Genomic DNA, 20,238 nt, shown 5'->3' with positions numbered 1-20,238 from the left:
TCTTTTCATAATGAAAAAATGATGTAACTGTTTCAAAAAAAAAATAATAATAAAAATTTAGTTTATCATTTGGTAACTAAGCTGAAGATGTGGATTCAGCTTCAAAACTGTATAACATAAACAAAACATCTTCAAAAGTTAACATAAAAAGTATATCATAACTTCAAAAAGGAATATCAAGGAGTAATAAAATAATTACCTATGAAACTTTAAGAGCTCTACTAATAAATGCTGTTTTCTTTAGTTAACCAAGGAAACTAATCAGATAAAATGTAAATGTAACCACAAAGTTATATTTACAGCCAGCATGCAGTCCACACCCTGCATGACCAGCTTAATATCAGATACAGAATCAAAAAATTCACAGCATCAAACAAACGATCAAGTAGTACTAGGCCAAGTATACAATCTACATATCATAACAAGTCTGAAGATTTATTTCCTTCAAATATGATGATAACAACAAAAAGAACTTATAAAAATTCTGTAAATATTTTTGACAGAATAGAGATTAGCAAATATATAATGAGTTGTTTTTAAAATATAACAAGAAAATAAAGTAATTATAGTTCTTTAACCTTGTGTTCTTTGGAATGGTTACTCAACTGTGACTTAAAAAGGAAGAGTTTTTTGCAGGTAGAACACTTATAAGGGCGATAGAGAGAATGTTCTCTGATTTTATGGCCTCTTAATTTTCTTGTCGAATTAAAAATCTGCTGACAAAGACTACACTTATAAATTGTAGGCAGACGAGCTGAATGAACCTGTGAGTGAATTTCAAGATTAGATTTAGAATTAAACCTTTTATGGCAAATACTGCAATTGAAGGGTCGAATACCATTATGAGTCTGCTGAACATGTTCAACAAAATGACACTGGCGGATAAATGTTTTTTTGCAAATATCACAAGTATAGGGATTCATTCCCAAACATTTTGACACATGAGTCAAAAAACTACCTTTTTGTCTATAAAGTTTTTTGCAAACATCACAAGAGAAAGGCCAATCTGTAGAGTGCATTCTTAAATGAAGTTTTAATTCAAAATGCACTGGAAATGTTGCTGAACAAATTTTGCATACATGGATTTGTTTTTTGATACCACTTTTCTTATGGATACTTTTATGACCTTTTAAACTTTCTTTTGTAGAAAACATTTGTTTACATATCCTACAACTGAACTGGTTAATATGAACTTTCATATGAACTTTTAATTTATATCTAGACACACATTTTTTATCACATGCATCACATGTAAATGTTTCTGTTTTATGAAAAGTACTATGAGCTTCTAAGAGATGATGAAAAGGAAATCCTTTATGGCATATTTTACAAGTAAATGGCCAGCCTCCGATATGAATTTCTTTATGCTTTTCAAAAGTACTTACACAATCAAATTTTTTCTGACAATAAGGACAAGTAAAATTCTTATCACTATTGGTATGACTTATCTGTGTCTCTTTTAATTCCATTTTAGTAAAGACTGGGTTCGTATTTTCTACTGCTGACTGTTTTATTAAATTAAAAGTTTCCGAATTCTGAAGATAACATCCATTTGATTTCCTTTCCTGAAAAGGTGATCCACATCCTTCCACTGAATTAGCTGTTCTATTTTCATCTTGATTACCATCCTGAAATAGAGATTACAAACGTATATAAATAAAAATGCTATTTAGTTTTACTATTACAGCAACACATACTTATACAACAGCATATACAATCTGCACCCACTATTGAATGGAAATAACGTAAACAATAGGTTAGTATAATTATAAAACGATCCCAGGTTTCACATGCAATTTTACAAACATAAAATATCTCTTGAAGGATTATATACCGTGAAAGGTTCTGCCAAAAGTTATTATTTTGGAGTTTAAAAAGTTTCAATGTGTGTCCCACGTAAGATTCTGCAGACATTCAAATTTTAATCAATTCTTTCATATCCTTGACAGTGTCTTGGGTAGAATGGATATGATTATCCTCTTCTACACACATGACCTGAATACAACATCTTCAATATTGGTGTACATGCATTGTTATAAATTTAATAACATTCCTAAACATTAAGTAATGACGTGAAAACAAAATTTGCAACTGAATATAATAATTTTGATGTTCCTTAGCATATTGAATGTTAATTTTTTCTTCTTAAACAGTTACTCACCTCTTAAATTTTTTCTTTACTGCCTCTTCTCCAAACAAGTTGAAAACCAACAGAAATACAACATCCTTTTTCTCATACTTTTCTGAATCTGAAATTACCTTTTCTTACTTCTCTATTAGTGTAATAGCTAGCTGATACTTTTACAGATTATAAATAATTCTTATTTCCTTAAAGTCATCAAGTCCAAATTTTGTTAAAATTTTATGTACTTTATTCCACTCCAGATTATCAAAGGTTTTCTTGTAAACTACAATACTATGTAGGTGGCTTTATTCTTCATGAGCCTACTTTCTAAAATTAATTAAAGGGCACAGTGACCTCCCTTGAACCTTATCTTTCTGAAAACAAATTGGTCTCCATCTGATACAACTTCTACCACATATTTTGTTGGCCTGTAAACTATTTTAGTAAGCATTTCCAACACGTAAAATTAAAATAGTGGTGCAATAGCTAGCTTTATAATCTGCTCCTGCACTATTTGGTATTAAGTGCTACACTTTTTAAAAAAATGATAATACTAGTCTCATAAATTTTGCTAACACATAAATCTTATAGAGTCCTACTTCTCCCAAAAAGCGTGGTAATTGAGATTGTATATCATCACTCCCTACTCCTGTATTTTTTTTTCAATTTTTCATAGCTCTATCAAATTCAAAATGCAGTACAGAGTCTCCTCTGAAATCATAAATTTCTTTTTCCCGCTCCAGTAGTTTGTTAGAAACCACCGACATTTGAAATCTCAGTGGTGACAATGATTTAACAGATATCATAACAGATAACATAATTATGATTTAACAGATTACCAATGACTGAATGTACCTAATTATTTAAGAACTGCCAACAAGGTGTTCTGATAAAGAAATTAAAAGCCAACAATAATCTAAAATGATTAAGAGAATATATTTCACAACAGTATGAGTTAACAAGACAGAAAAACTGAATTTTATTAAAAATATATCTCAGATAATAAATACAAATTAATACACAATCATTACTTACAGAATTTAATCTAGTTCCCTCACCATCTGCTTGATTCCTAGAAATAAAAACAGAAATACAACATAAAAGCAATGTTATATATATATATTATATTTTACATACATATTTTGTGTGTATATATATATATATATATATATATGTATGTATGTGTGTGTGTGTGTGTGTGTGTGTATATATGTATGTATGTGTGTGATGCAATCTATGAAACCATGCCATAAGTTGGCACACATTATTTTGCAGTAGAGAAAAAATTGACAAGCAATGTCGAAAACATCGATTTTTAGGTTTTAACGGCATCTGTTGAATGAATTCAATAACTAGACTTTTGAATAAATTCAAATGTTGCCAACAGCTTTTAAAATACCGAAAACGGATCTTGAAATACATACTGTGCATTTTAGAAACCAAGCCATAAGTCAGTAATGTTAAAACTCCATTATGACTTATGGCATGGTTTCTTCAGAGCTTGTTGCAATGAAAATACTGTAATATTTATTATGTTAATCCATTTTTATGAGACTTAGAGAATTATTTTCTAAATAAAAATATTAATTATAAGTTTCAGTCAATTATTTTGCACAAATTTGACTATTTTCTAAAGTTGGTAATTTTTTTTTTTTGAGGAAGAAAAATGCTTGCGTGTTATCTGGAGTAAAATAAATAAAATAAAAAAAAGGAAAAACAAATAACTAAAACTACATTAAAAAAATAATATCACAGCTAAAATAACATTAAAACAAAAAAAAAACTAAAACACATTAAAAAACTACAATATTAAAAACAAAAACTAAAACTTATAATTAAAATCACAGTCAGAATAACAAGATATATAAATTTAAAATGAAACAAAAAAATAAAAACAAAATTTAAGTAAACAAATAAAATTCAATCAAGTCTGAGAGGAGTGCAAAGGGCCCTTCTCGGATAACAGAAACACTAAAAAACAAGTAAAAACAATATTAAATTTTATGTACTAAACTGATCTGTGGAAGAAATAACACCTGAATGTTCCTGGGCAATTTAAATTTACGATATAAGGCTGCATAACATATGCAAACCACAACGATGTGGCGCACAATAAAGCAGCAGTTGTATTTTATGCATAGTGGTGCATTTTCCGGTGACATCAGGCACCCATGAGTGGCTCTCGTATGTCCTATCTGCAATCGGCAGAAGACCACTTTTTCTTGGCGAATTTTCCTGTCTGAGGAATCCCATGGCAACACAGTATCTTTGATATGACGAAGTTTGTTTTCTACTGTGGCAATCCGAACATCTTGCCACTTTGCACGAAGTGTGAGTTTTACATAGTTAATAATGTCGGATGTAGTAACACGGGTAATGAAAGGGTTGACTACATGCATCTTTAACAGCAGAATCTGCATGTTCATTACCCGGAACTCCCACATGGCTCCCTAGCCACAAGGGAATTCCATAATAAATTCAGCAAAAATAAACAGCATAAACTCGCTGTTTCAGATTTTGATGACGATAGGATATCTGCAATAAAAGTTTTCTAAGGCTTGAAGAGCACTACAAGAATTACTGTAAATAATGATATTTCGGTACTTAGGATTAATGATATTCAGAGCCTTATTTATAGTGGATAGTTTAGCAGTAAATACACTCGTAATAACAGGTAGACCAAACATATAAGTTTTATCATTGTAAACAAACGCGTAACCAACAGAGTCGTTCTGTTTCAATCCATCAGTGTATACTACTGCCTCTGGGTTTATCTTGGAGAGAATATAGTGGAACATTTGCTGGAAGACAGTAGGTGGTGTTGATTCTTTATTGTGTATTGTAAGGTCAAACATAAAATTTTATAAGACTGATTCTCCACGGAGGATATGAACACGGACACATTGGCAAAATAGGACTGAATCAAAAGCCGGGTGATTTGGCTATGTTTTAAAATTTTTTTGTTGAGATCTTAATAGTGCTATTAAATCTCTTACTAGTCACTATTAGGATATAGTTATTTTTTAACTGAATAGTGTTTGAATATTTATGCCTGTATGTTAGGATTAATGGAGAGACAATAATAATTTGCCGATTTAAATTTTTGTAATAAGTTGTGTGGTTTTGTTATTCATTTTGTTTCACTATTCATAACAGTTCTTTCACTTTGTATTATTAGTAATTTTTAAGTTGTTTCTTTGGGATCAGTAAACGAACTGCCACTGAAATTGGAATTTCTAGAAAATTCTGTAATTCTTGATGTGAGAATAATGTAATTTCTTCAGTACTTCCTATAGTTCTTCTTTATTAAAAAATGTTAAAATGATTATATTTATTTTTTTAGAATATATAACATAATTCTACACAAATTTCTGAAAATTTTAATATCACATTCTCATGGAGACTCTTTCCATTCTTGGTTGTTGAATTTTACTTCTCAAAAACTTTAAATGCATTTTCCTGAAAATCAACATTTCAATAAAATGGATTTGAAAAATCAATTAAAAATTCCATATTTATGAAAACCAGAAAAATTATTTTTCCTACTTATGGCATGATTTCATAGACTGACACACACACACACATATATATTTAGTAAAATAAATTTCTTTGTCCATATCCTATTTACTAATTAATTCCAAAAGCATAAACAAAATTCAGCACAATCCACCAAAGTACAGAGCCAATCTAAGAGCTCTTATCTTATCTTATAATTTTTCTTTTTCTTTTCAATATATCAAAAGCACTTTCAAGGAATTTCCTCATCAGTTGATTAAAATTAAAAATTAATTACACATTAAAACATTAATAAATACTAAACATAATATTATTACATATATGACAGTCAAATAATTAAAAAGTGAGTGCTGTATTTAGTATCTGGCATGTTAAAAAAAAATTAATAATTTCAAATTTAAAGCTTTTTAATTATTTAACTGCATATACTATGTCATATATGTAATAATATTATGTTTAGTGTTTTACTAATGTTTTAATGTGTAATTAATTTTTAATTTTAATTAACTGATGATGAGGAAATTTCTCAAAAGCGCTTTTGATATATAGAAAAGAAAAATATATATATAATTATTTACATTCCATATATATATATATATATATATATTCTCCTCTATGAATCATGAGACCTTGCCGTTGGTGAGGGGGCTTGAGTCCTCAGTGATAGAGTAGCTGGACCGAAGGTGCAACCATATCGGAGAAGTATCTGTTGAGAGCCAGACTAAGGAATGATTCCTGAAAGAGGGCAGCAGCTCTTTCAGTAGTTGTTAGGGGCGTGAGTCAGGACGACTTAAACGGCCATATCAACATCACTCAGTCCTCTGAGTACTGTGCAACTTAAAGCAATGGAAAACTACAGCTGCTTTTTTTCCAAGAAAATGTAGCTCTCTGCATTTTCATATAGCAATGATGGAGGCGCCTTCCTTGTTAAAATATTCCAGAGGTAAACTAGTCCCCCGTTCGGATCTCCGGGTGGGGACTACTAAGGAGGGGGTCACCAGAAAATTAAAAAATAACATTCTACGAGTCGGAGCGTGGAATGTTAGAAGCTTAAAAAAGGTTGGTAGGGAAGAAAATTTAAAAAGGGGAAATTAGATAGGGTAAATGTGGATATAGTAGGAATTAGTGAGGTTCGGTGGGAAGAGGAAGGCGACTTTTGGTCAGGTGATTTTAGAATAATAAGCTCAGCTGCAAATAATGGGCAGGCAGGAGTAGGTTTCATAATGAACAAGAAGATAGGGTAGAATATTTCAAAACGCATAGCAATAGAATCATTGTAATAAGGATAAAATCAAAACCTAAACCGACAGTGATTGTTAACGTCTATATGCCTACAAGCGCCCATGATGATGATGAGGTAGTGTGTATACGAAGAGATTGATGAAGCAATTAAACACGTAAAAGGAGATGAAAATTTAATAATAGTTGGAGATGCAAGCATTGGAAAGTGCAAGGAAGGAAATATAGTAGGTGAATACGGGCTGGGCAAAAGGAATGAAAGAGGGGACAGACTTATAGAGTTTTGCACAAAGTATAATTTAGTAATTGCCAACACCCAATATAAAAATCATAATAGAAGAATATACACTTGGAAAAAGCCAGGCGATACTGCAAGGTATCAGATAGATTATATCATAGTTAAGCAAAGATTTAGGAATCAACTCGTTGACTGCAAAACTTACCCTGGGGCAGACATTGATAGCGACCATAATTTGGTGATAATGAGATGTAAATTGGGATTTAAAAACCTGAAGAAAAGGTGTCAGATGAATCGGTGGAATTTAGAGAAGCTTGAGAAAGAGGAGGTAAAGAAGATTTTTGAGGAGGACATCGCAAAAGGTCTGAGTAAAAAAGATACGGTAGAAAATGTAGAAGAAGAATGGGAGAATGTTAAAAAGGAAATTATTAAATCAGCAGAATCGAACTTAGGCGGAACAAAGAGAACTGGTAGAAAACCTTGGGTTTCAGACAATATATTGAAGCTGATGGATGAATGTAGAAAATATAATGTGATGAAGAAAGTAAAAGGAACTACCGACAATTAAGAAATGCTATAAACAGGAAATGCAAACTAGCGAAAGAAGAGTGGATTAAAGGAAAGTGTTCATAAGTGGAAAGAGAAATGAACATTGGTAAAATAGGCGGAGCATATAGGAAAGTTAAGGAAAATTTTGGGGTACATAAATTAAAATCTAATAATGTGTTAAACAAAGATGTAATATGAAACCAATATGTAATATGAAAGGTAAAGTCGATAGATGGGTGGAATATATTGAAGAGTTAAAAAAGTGTTACAGTCATGATACCAAAGAAAGCAGGGGCAGATAAATGTGAAGAATACAGAACAATTAGTTTAACTAGTCATGCATCAAAACTCTTAACTAGAATTCTGTACTGAAGAATTGAGATGAGAGTGGAAGAAGTGTTAGGGGAAGACCAATTTGGTTTCAGGAAAAGTATAGGGACAAGGGAAGCAATTTAGGCCTCAGATTAATAGTGGAAGGAAGATTAAAGAAAAACAAACCGACATACTTGGCATTTATAGACCTAGAAAAGGCATTCGATAACGTAGACTGGAATAAAATGTTCAGCATTTTAAAAAAATTAGGGTTCAAATACAAAGATAGAAGAACAATTGCTAACATGTACAGGAACCAAACAGCAACAGCAATAATCGAAGAACATAAGAAAGAAGCCATAATAAGAAAGGGAGTCCAACAAGGATGTTCCCTATCCCCGTTACTTTTTAATCTTTACATGGAACTAGCAGTTAATGATGTTAAAGAACAATTTAGATTCGGAGTAACAGTACAAGGTGAAAAGATAAAAATGCTACGATTTGCTGATGATATAGTAATTCTAGCCGAGAGTAAAAAGGATTTAGAATAAACAATGAATGGCATAGATGAAGTCCTACGCAAGAACTATCGCATGAAAATAAACAAGAACAAAACAAAAGTAATGAAATGTAATAGAAATAACAAAGATGGACCACTGAATGTGAAAATAGGAGGAGAAAAGATTATGGAGGTAGAAGAATTTTGTTATTTGGGGGAAAAGTAGAATTACTACACATGGACGAAGCAGGAGTGATATAAAACGCCCAATAGCACAAGCGAAACGAGCCTTCAGTAAGAAATATAATTTGTTTACGTCAAAAATTAATTTAAATGTCAGGAAAAGATTTTTGAAAGTGTATGTTTGGAGTGTCGCTTTATATGGAAGTGAAACTTGGACAATCGGAGTATCTGAGAAGAAAAGATTAGAAGCTTTTGAAATGTGGTGCTATAGGAGAATGTTAAAAATCAGATGGGTGGATAAAGTAAGAAATGAAGAGGTATTGCGGCAAATAGATGAAGAAAGAAGCATTTGGAAAAATATAGTTAAAAGAAGAGACAGACTTATAGGCCACATACTAAGGCATCCTGGAATAGTCCCTTTAATATTGGAAGGACAGGTAGAAGGGAAAAATTGTGTAGGCAGGCCACATTTGGAATATGTAAAACAAATTGTTAGGGATGTAGGATGTAGGGAGTATACTGAAATTAAACAGCTAGCACTAGATAGGGAATCTTTGAGAGCTGCATCAAACCAGTCAAATGACTGAAGACAAAAAAAATATGTATATATATATATATATATATATATATATATATATATATATCATATACAAATGTAAGAAAATTAAATATATATGATACACAATTTAAAAAAAAAAAATTTTAATACTGATATGAAGTTTACCCATCCACAAAACTGATAATTGATTGACTTTTGAAGGAATCATTTGATCTTTGATCATTTGAAATTTTCAAGTATTATCTCAAAAACATCCTAACAAAGTCAGAAAACAAGTCAAACTCACCCAGAATTACTGGTTTAAAAAAAATATAAATATATACAAAGTATTTCTTTTTTTTATAGTTAATGTAAAATATTTTTACTAAATAATAATTGATTTCCAATTGTAGTTAGTTATATTCTAATTGTAATACTGAGGTTAAGTAAATCCCAAGTTGAAGTCCAGTAACAAATCATGTTGACTTTTTTTTAAAGAATAATTATTATTTATCTGTTTCCTAAGGCTGAATTTAATAAACATTAAGTACATTATAACTCAGCAAAGTCCATAGATAAAGTATTTATAATGTTTTGAAAAAAAAACTTAATAAATTTCAGTCACCTTGCAATTTAATACCAACGACTTTTCAATTTTTTAATACCTACATTACAATGTGATGTGTCCAACTCTCCAAAATAAATTGTTGTCTCAGTTTTGACCTCATCATTTGCAATGAATCTTCATCCTTTTCTTTTTCCTGTTTAGCCTCCGGTAACTACCGTTTAGATAATTCTTCAGAGGATGATATGTATGAGTGTAAATGAAGTGTAGTACATTCTCAGTTCGACCATTCCTGAGATGTGTGGTTAATTGAAACCCAACCACCAAAGAACACCGGTATCCACGATCTAGTATTCAAATCCGTGTAAAAATAACTGGCTTTACTAGGACTTGAACGCTGTAACTCTCGACTCCCAAATCAGCTGATTTGGGAAGACGCGTTAACCACTAGACCAACCCGGTAGGTTAAATGAATCTTCATCCAATGAGCCATTTCTTCACATTTGGGAAGAGGAAATAATCTGTGGTCTAATTCAGCCAATATGGTGCATGTGGAAGCACTTTGAAATATAGGTCATGGAGAATTGCAGTAACAAGCAGAGATGTGTGAGAAGGCATATTATTGTGGTGAAAGAGCACCTTTTTCGGCCAGATGTGGATTTACCAGGTATTTTTTTTTTTTGCTTTTTTCCAGGTAGTTTATGAACACCATACCACAAGAATATAAAAAAAAACTATAGCCATGACAAATTGAACCGTTTTTGCTTTCTTTGGCATACTTTTACCCACTTCCATCCACAATTTGGATAGCTGTTGAATCGTGTTTCATCTTGTTACAAAACGTTGAGGAAATTGAATAGAATCGCATTTAAATATATCTAAATACCCTCAAGATGTAAGCATTAAATATGTTTTTGGCCAATTGTTACAAACTTGACACCCATAGAGTGGAAAGCTTTTTTATGCCTATAACTTCAAGTAACTGTAGTGGATACAATCTATAGAGATGTCAGCAAGCTGTGTATCTTCAACCAGCTATAATTTAATATGGTACTGTAAATTTTTGTGACAATTAAGTCACTCATAGCGGTTTTTCAATGCACAGTTTGATAATCTGAGTGTTCATTATCTTGAATAGATGTAGGACAGGACAAAAAATAAATTTAGTATCCCAATTTTTTATCATCGAAAGTTATGGTGAGATCTAATATTTAGCATGTCCATCAAGATTAAACCTTTTAAAATCAAGTACTTTATAACAGCTCAAACTTAAATTTTTTTCATTTTTCAGAAAATGTCAAAACTTGTTTGCTTTACTATTATATTGCAATAAACAAGCAACTAACAGCACGCATCTGAAACTTGTAAAATTCCATCTAAAGGATCATACTTGTTGACAAATATCCAAGTTATTTGGACATACTTACACACTTCTGTGTCTTACCAAGAACTTTTTGAATGACTCTTGTATATAAAATACCAATATCAATTTCTGCACAAAAACAACGATTCACAGTATAATTTTTATTATTCCTCAATATTCCATTTTGCTTGAATTTTTTTACGATGGAAACATCTTTAAAAAAATGATACTGTCATAAATTACTACTTTCTATGAAATGAACATTAATTTAAATGAAATACATCACTTTAGACAACAAAAATCTTCTTAACTTCCGAGAACATTAATTTCAGATGTAATACTTCTTATCAATAGGCATAATTTAAGTATTAAAAATTTTCAACTATATTTTGATAATATTCAAAATATAGTAAACCCCCTCCCACAACATGCCCTCATTATAATGACAGACCTCTCTAAAATATTTTTCCGTCACCATAACATTCTCATTTATTTAACATTAAATACTTTCCTGCTAAAAAAATAATCTATGCAATCAGAAATCTTTCTAAAATCATATAAACAGTATGATATAAAACCTTTTTCTATCATTACAATGAACTACAAGAGAGAATAATTTTTGTTTGTTAATGGTGATTTAATAATACACATGAAATAGTTTGCTGAAAGCTTGAGCATAACTAAATTTTTACTCTTATCACTATTTAACTGTATCATGCCTGTATTGGGAACTGAAAACAGAGCATATCAAAGAAATTGAATAAGAAACTGAACTATTAAAAATTTTTTTTTTTGTAAAGTAGTGCTTCACTCATCCAGTATATCACTCTAATTGTCCCTGCTCTCAGGCACTCAAAATCAAGACTGTACAAGCAACACCACATCTATGTTTGAGTCTGAAACACAATAACTTACTTCATAATATGATAAATAATTAAAGGTGGTCTTCTTGTAATTACTTTTCTGTTAACCTCTGCATCTTCATTTATTACTGAATATTCTCTTCAAAAAACTCTTTTTTTACTTTTTAATACTTACTATACGTGTGTAAAACATGCAACACAAAAAATTACAAAAATATGTCTTGTTAACTAAAAATTTACAAAAAAAAAGCTGATTTGTTACTTTTAATAAGCTTTATAAAAAATGTATATATTAATAAAAAACAACCACTATTATATCATATTAACAACTATTATGTCACTAAGACACTATTATGAATTGACATCTTAAATAATTATACAATAAAATAATGAACAGCATTCTCATTATCTTCTAACTCAGCCAAAATGAAAGAAATTGGCTCAATATGTTTTTAACTAGTGTGGGGTAATGTAGTCATTAATTATTGAACAACCCTTGTTCAATAATTAATGACAAATGGCAGCACTGAAAAACTATTTAATAGAACAAACTTGAATATGTGATCTGCTAGTTGGTAACCCTGTCAGAAATATCAGCTGTTCAAAAAAAAATTCATTATTATAACTTATTTTGTTTATTTAAAATTTTCTGGTTCAGCTTGAAATGTGTACTGTGGAAATATTATTTTATTGTGATAAAATTTTTGTTTACTAAATGTGTAAACTGGCCAAAATTCACTCGCATTTATTAAAACAGTATGGTAAAATATGTATTAAATGTGAAAATTTTTATAAGTGGTTGAACAGTTTAAGTTGGACCAAATAAGTGTTACTGATTTTTATTGTAACAAAACACAAGTGAAAATTTCAACTGATGCTTTGCAAAACTGCATTAATGATCCCATTTTGCAAAGAGAGATGCATAAATTTTTGCAAGTTTGATTCCAAGACAGTAAACTAAAAGTCACAACGACCTAAATTCTTATTGTATGGACAAACAAACAGTTTTTGATGGAAAGAAATGCTTTTTTGAATTCCATAACTTGTGACAAAACTTAGATTCATCAGCAATTTCAGCTGGAATCCAAATGCCAGAGTATGGTATGGAAACATTCACATTTGAGTCCCGATCTCACATCATCAGTTTTATTTTGTCCTCTCAAAACACTTTTTATGTGGTACCACTTTAGCAACAATGAGAAGGTCAAGACACCAAGGTGAGCAATTCTTTACTATTGGAGTAAGAAAGCTCACAGAAAAGATGGGACAAGTGCCAAAACGTAATGAGGAATTATGTTGAAAAATAGCACAAGTTTCATTGTCACAGAATAAATAATAATCTTTCTACAATCACTGATCTTTAATAGTTAAATCACCCTTATACATCAATATTTTCCTGTTTATCCCACTTTTGTTATTGCTAAGGAAGCTGCATCATTTACAAAACAACTAATAATAGTAATTCAGAGAAATTAAAACTCTCTTATAGGTAAGTAGTAACAAATTTATCAAAAAAAAAATTAATATCATTTTCATTTGAAAAACCAATCAGCCCCAGTTACATCTTACTCTTAGATTTATCTCTTTTATGTATAAAATGCCTTCCTTTAAAAGTGTAACCCTTTATATTCTTTCTAGTACCAAATCAATCAATCCTAGATGTTTTAAAATATGATTCCCAGTTTAGTTTATTTTAACAATAGTTCTGCATTCAATATTACCACACTTTTCTTCTCCATACAAATTCTCCTTGGGAGTACTTAGTAAGCTCTTGATACCTTTCTCACTTCCTTCTAAAATTTACTATAAAATCATATAATTAAACACTACAAATTCAGGTATAATAGAATATAATACACGAGAATTGTAATATTTATCCAATTTAATAATTAATATTAAGGAACCAAATTCTATAAGGAAAACACATTGTAACCAACATAGTGATGGAAAATTGTCAGATGAAGTAAAAACAGATTTACTACCACTTATAACTAACATGTTAAACTTACTCAAATTTCTTGACTCACAATAAACAGTACTCACAATAAAATAACAACTGCTTCAGATTGTATAGTCAAATCAGAAAATGACTCTTGTTTAATTGCTTGCACATTAACTACATCTGTCATGACTAGACTCCCTGAAAAATGGAATAAATAATGGATAAAAGTATGCTAAGTAATTATGAGGCTTGGCTGATAGATTTTTCACACTAACATGCTACATGGAGACAAAAGGTACTATCGAGTTGGGTGTGGCAGCACACGATAGCTAAAATCCCCCTCTACAAACCTGTGACAATGTGTTGAAATCCATTCATCAGTTTGTTTTCAGTAGCAGTTAAAATGGAGTCTAGTATGGCCAATATGTCAACACGATTAAAACAGCACGCAGTGATCAAATTTTTAACAGCAGAAAATATGAGTCCTATAAGTTTTTTCATTGTTTAAAAGCAGTTTATGGTAGTAAAACTGTTGACAGGATTACTGTGAATAGGTGGACGTTGAAATTTCATGAATGTGAAGCTGGTAAAACAACAATTGAGGACGCACCTCACAGCAGACAACCAGTTTTTGTGACTGATGAGAAACATCGAAAGGAGAAGGATGATTTGCTTCAAAGTGACTGGTAAATCACCCAGCAACGCATTGCTATTCAGTTAGGCATATCTAAAGAACGAGTAGGCCATATTATTGAGCAATTGGGTTACCGTAAAATCTGTGCACAATGGGTACTGCACAAACTCTCTGATGGCTCTCCGCAAGCTGAAGTTTGAGCCTATTCCGCATCTGCCATACTTGCTGGATTTGGCAACATTTGACTTCCACTTCTTTCCTCATCTCAAAAGGGATCTCAAAGGTATTCATTATACCACTGACGATGAGGTGAAGGAAGCTGTGGCTACTTGAATCCGAGAAAGACTGCCAGAATCTTTCAATGACAGAACACAAAAACTTGTCACAAGTTAGGAAAAGTGTATCAGTGTAAACAGGGATTACATTGAAAAATAAATACTGCATTTTTTGGCTAAGGTATTGTACTTTTATTCATTTTTTATTTCATTCCCATGCTATGCATATATGTGCAAAAATTATCAGCCGAGCCATGTAATTATAAAAAATTACCTAATTTAAATGTAACATAATTAAAAAAAAAAAACATTTATTTTACTGAAAATATATCTATGTAACAAAAATCCTGAAAACAATCAATTAAAAAAGATAACAAACCATTACAGGCTATCCATAAATGATCTTAAAACAACTGTTTTGAAAATGTTTACTATCTCTAGCCAGTTCTCACAAAAACAATAATTTCCCATATCTCATCACTTGACACTCCTAAATTAAATTAATCCAGAAACATAAATAATAAAAAAAATTAATTAATAATCTAGCAAGGGTAAACTGCTAACACTTTCACAGCTGAAAACTATGAATTGTTTATTGAAATCAACAGTTGCAGTAAACAAAATGGAATTTTCAGTAGAGGAATGCATTTTTCTTGTTGAATACATCTTTTGTGAAGGTAAGTATTCTGATTTAATGAAGCAAAAGTTTTCAAATACTCTTGTTCCTCACTGCAATGCAGTTTGAACTCTTATCAAAACAAATTGGGCAACAGGCTCTGTTGAAGACGCTGATCGAAGAGGAAGACCACCTAACTAAACGAACAAAATTCGTTTAGGTAATTGACCAAAATTCCATAGACATCCTCAATATTAATTTTTTTATACATGAAACACGATTTCATTTAGAAGGGTGTATTAATTCACAAAATATACGACTGTGATCAACAACTAACCCCCATGAATTACACAAATAATCTTTACATGAAGCGAAAATTAGAATCCGAGTCGATTTGAGTAGAACATGCAATGTCGGTCCAATCTTTTTTGAAAAAACAATTAATAGTGATCGTTATTAAAACTTTATTAGTGTTACCAGAAATGGAAATCAGTCATGGTTGGTTCCAACAAGATGGCGTCACAGTACACAAAGCTAACAGGTCAATGACTTTAAATGTCTTTAGTGAACAAATCATTTTTAGGGGTTTATAGCCTGCACAATTGTCTGATCTGACTCCGGCAGATTATTTTCTATGAGAGGCAGCAAAACAAGCAGTGTATTGCAACAGGCCAAGCACGATTGACAAACTAAAAACCAGCTTATGTATGAGATATTCCAGTACATCAGCTGGTTAAAGCGTTTGAAAACAAAATGAAATGTCTGCAGTGCAGTGTTGTATTAATGTTGGAGGAGATCATTTTCAACACCTTTTTATAAACTATTCCAGTTACTGTCCATTTCTATAAAATAATGAAATAGATATATAAAATATTAAGAAAGTTTCATCATTACATTTCCATAATTCCAGTGCACAACTTTCTGAACAAACTGTATTTCTTTTGCTAACTTTTTAAAACTTGTTAAATATATGCAATTTTGAGTTTACAAAAAATTTTTGGGAAGAACATTAAAAATGTGCAGGTGTATAATTTATTTGTGATGAAGCTTAATCTTCATTAAGCTTCAAGTGGACCTTCGTCCACTTGAAAAATGAATTATAAACGTTCAGTTAAATATACAGCAAGATAGAGAATAATAAACATAAAGTACACCGACACAGAATGTTATAATGAGCAATAAGTAAGAAGAAGCAGAAGGAGAATAATTCAGCGAAAAAACAAATTTGTCACTTCAGTAATTAGTTTTATACATGAATATAGTTTAAAATTAATGTGAAATTTAAACATATGAACAGAAACTGAAACTAGAAAATTACATAAATGAATAAAATAAAGCTAAAATAATTCTAACACTTTAAACAGAAAAACTTATTGCAGGTAGAAAATTCAACAAAAGAAATAACACATTTAGGTACAATTATAAATCATTAAAAAAAAATCACTAAAAAAGTGTAATAAAAAACAATTTAGAACTTTTTTTAAAAAAAAAGGAACAATTATTACAGACTGGAATCCACAGAAAAAATAATCTATTCAGATAACTGGAAATATAATCTGCAGCAAGACATTGTAAGACTTTTATGAAGGCTAATATTTAGTACAGAACTACAAATAACTTGGTGATCCTCACCAATAACTATAGAGCATACACCACACAAGATCCCAGATCATGGTTGTGCGTGCCACAAACTAACACAGATCATTCACTTCCATGTTGTTGGCATCAAAATATCAAATACAATGATGAGAATGGGATCCATGGACTATATAACATCAGACTGAACTCGCAGAACATGAATAAATACATATAGGGTAAAGTATACACACTGAAGTGTAAACATTAAAAGTAATTAATGTTTAGAAATCTATCATACCTTAAGTACATTCATTTTAAGAATACTGATAATTTAAAACTCATAAAATAGTAAAAAATAATTATGTTAATAAATAAACCTAGAAAGATAGTCTGAAAATAACATTTTGATATTTAAATTACATTAAAATAATTAATGATTGCCTTGTGTTCTTTGGATCTCATTCTTTTTAAGATTATTACAATCTACATAACATTACATTATTACTTAATAAATTTTCTTTATCGGTCCAAATAATCAAACAAAATGCAATGATTTTCAGCATGGAATTGTGCAACATGTAGAATCGGTGATAATGCCTGTTCAACATAGTTTTTCCTCACTTGACTTTGTTAAAAATTTCTTCTCCCAACACATTTAATTCAATCAATGATATTTTAAGCCTTAATTTTTCCCCAAAAATCTAACCTTAACAACAGGTTGGTCAACTTTTTCTGGTAATAAAATGATCAGAAGGCTCATATTTTCAGGTAGGCCAACTGCACATGTGTTCTTATGTTAATGTCACAGTAATAAACTGCTTATTACACTGCCTGCTTATTAATATGATTTTTTGTACGTTTTATTAACATATTTATTAAACAATATATTATATATATCTATATTATATTTTTTTAGCAAAAATACTATTCTAGAGTATCTAGGTATTAAGTAATCTGTAATTCATTAAAAATAAATAAAAAATTGTTGGACTTCAAATAAGGTGCAAACCAGGCAACTGCCCAAGAAAAATTGGGAGTCACTGTGTGTTTGTGTTACATTAAGTTCAATCTATTTTTTAATGAATGTAACAGTAATTAGCTATCTTGAAAGTAACATTTTATTAATTTCTGAGAACTGCACAACTACAGAACTAAAAATTGAGCAATTTAGAGATGCAGCAGCAATCTGCTACTTACTATTCCTTCCTATGGTCACGTACATGGTTGTAAAGTTTTAAATAAATAAGACCACCAATGTTTTCACCAACTCTGCAGTTCACGCATTGATACAATTTGAACTTTGAAAACCTAATGCCAGCAATTCATAGAAAGTTAGTTTTTTGGTGTGGTGATAATGCAATGAATGAAAGAAATGTAAAATTATGAAGTGAAATGGAATGGCAGAAAGAACATGTAAGAAACACTTTCTGGGCAATCCTCTTTCAATACAAACACTATAAGAAGGTGAATGATCAAATAAAAAGCAAGTCATTGGTTTACTATCTAAATTTATGAACTGTTTTTTTTTCCAACTGTTTCTTTAACAGTTCTCAGTAAGATTGTCTATTCCAGATTTATGCAACAGGATCTGTACACATTAGTATTCCAAATGTAAACTATTTTTTTTTATGAGTTGTGAGAATTTTTTATTATGTAGAAGATGATAAATTTATTGATTCAATTTTTATTGGCGATAAAGCATCAGTGTTGTAAAAAACTTAGGATATAAAATGTCAGTCATGTGTATGGTGTAGTCTAGTAGCGGAGGACACCACAAAATGTAGGTAAAATCTGTAAATGTGCAATTTGATGGCCATAATCATAAAGATTTGGTTTAGTGTTCTGTCGATTAACTTCATGCAATACAGTACATAATTTTTGAAGAGGTTTAAAACTAAAAACCAACGATTATTACATCACACTATCCAAAATACTCAAAGGGGGTTTACTGACAAAGGGCATTGCATTACTGCAAAGGTCTATTTCTTCAACAGATGTGACACATTGTTTGTTACAACAGTTCAACTAAGGCATTTTCTGTCATCCAAAATATTCCTGATCTAGCTTCAAGTGACTTTTACCACCTAAAAAGATTGAAAGAGTTTTTGGCATGCCTATAGAATGCAAGGACTGGCTGGTTACTTTGATCTAGTCATGTAGCTTCGTTACTAGATCCCTAGCTCATCCATGGTAATATCAGTATGAGACAATTTTGCAAACCCTCAATTATTGGGTACACATAGATATTGGCTAAGATCTGGTCTGATTGCCAGTATTTTCCTCACTCTATTTTTGCAATTTTATTATTAAGCATTAACATTATATTATATAACTACTATTTATTTATTCTCTGCTCAATTGTATAAATTAGAGTTGGTGAACATTAAAACATTTACTGTTTAGTTCTCCAGTTATACACATCATAACACATCATCTAACATTTTAAAATAAGTTTCAGATTTTTTTTTATATATATTATAATAATGTTTGTTTAATGGGCTTAGAATTGAAGAAGTTTAAACATAACTATTCCAAATGGTAGCATTCCAGACAATCAATTATTAGCTTTTTTTTTTTTGTTAGACTATGGTATTATTCCTTTCCTAAAGATCCAGTTAGTAAGTAGTGGAAGATAAAGTATAGAAAAAAGAGGCTATCAATACAAAACATGCCCAAATTTGTAACATCATTTCGACAAGAAAAAGATTATGAAAATGACATGAATAAAAATACAGGCCTTTCAGAAAAACTTATTATGAAGATAAAGCTGTAGTAAGCTTTAATTATAATAAAGCTCTCTTTCCCCTACATTTTGCAACTAAAATATCCTTGTTAAAAGGAAGTATAAAAGCTGTAACATTTTTCTGAACCAACCCATGCATTTTCTGGGTTCAAACTCACATAAACATGAACTTATCTTGAGCTTGTTCAAAACAAATAATATTTTTTCAACAAATAAATAATCAGTGATTGCACATTTTATTTTTCATGTGAACAATTACTCAAAACAAGCATTTTAAATAAATCTTTTAAAATGAAAGATTTTTGGTTTCATTACTCCCAACATGGATTAATATTAAAAATAATATTATTATTACCATTATTACTAAATGCATGTGTAAATGCAGAGTATTCATTTTTAATACGTACAGAGTGCATACAGATGTTTATTCTTGATGTTATTTATTGGGAAAAATACTGTT

General features: G+C 30.5%; 1 protein-coding gene across 5 annotated transcripts in view; it reads right to left on the bottom strand.

Moving 5' to 3' along the window:
- Nucleotides 1-224: 224 nt before the first annotated feature.
- The window catches only part of LOC142318103 (zinc finger and BTB domain-containing protein 41-like), a 34,739-nt gene continuing 14,725 nt past the window's right edge, over nt 225-20,238 (bottom strand). For 4 of the 5 annotated variants that reach the window (XM_075354634.1, XM_075354633.1, XM_075354635.1 and 1 more), the window contains 3 exons: nt 14,034-14,130; nt 3,161-3,197; nt 225-1,628 (listed from right to left, as the gene is read on the bottom strand). In XM_075354634.1, the coding sequence (XP_075210749.1) occupies nt 564-1,628; nt 3,161-3,197; nt 14,034-14,119 (1,188 nt within the window). In that variant the 5' untranslated portion in view covers nt 14,120-14,130 and the 3' untranslated portion in view covers nt 225-563. Of the gene's footprint in view, nt 1,629-3,160; nt 3,198-12,042; nt 12,165-14,033; nt 14,131-20,238 lie in introns of all 5 variants that reach the window. The other variant, XM_075354637.1, reaches the window with a different exon arrangement.

The sequence above is a fragment of the Lycorma delicatula genome, chromosome 1 (assembly GCF_047948215.1).
Source record: "Lycorma delicatula isolate Av1 chromosome 1, ASM4794821v1, whole genome shotgun sequence".
Taxonomy (NCBI): domain Eukaryota; kingdom Metazoa; phylum Arthropoda; class Insecta; order Hemiptera; family Fulgoridae; genus Lycorma; species Lycorma delicatula.
This window is presented reverse-complemented; position numbering and strand designations above follow the sequence as displayed.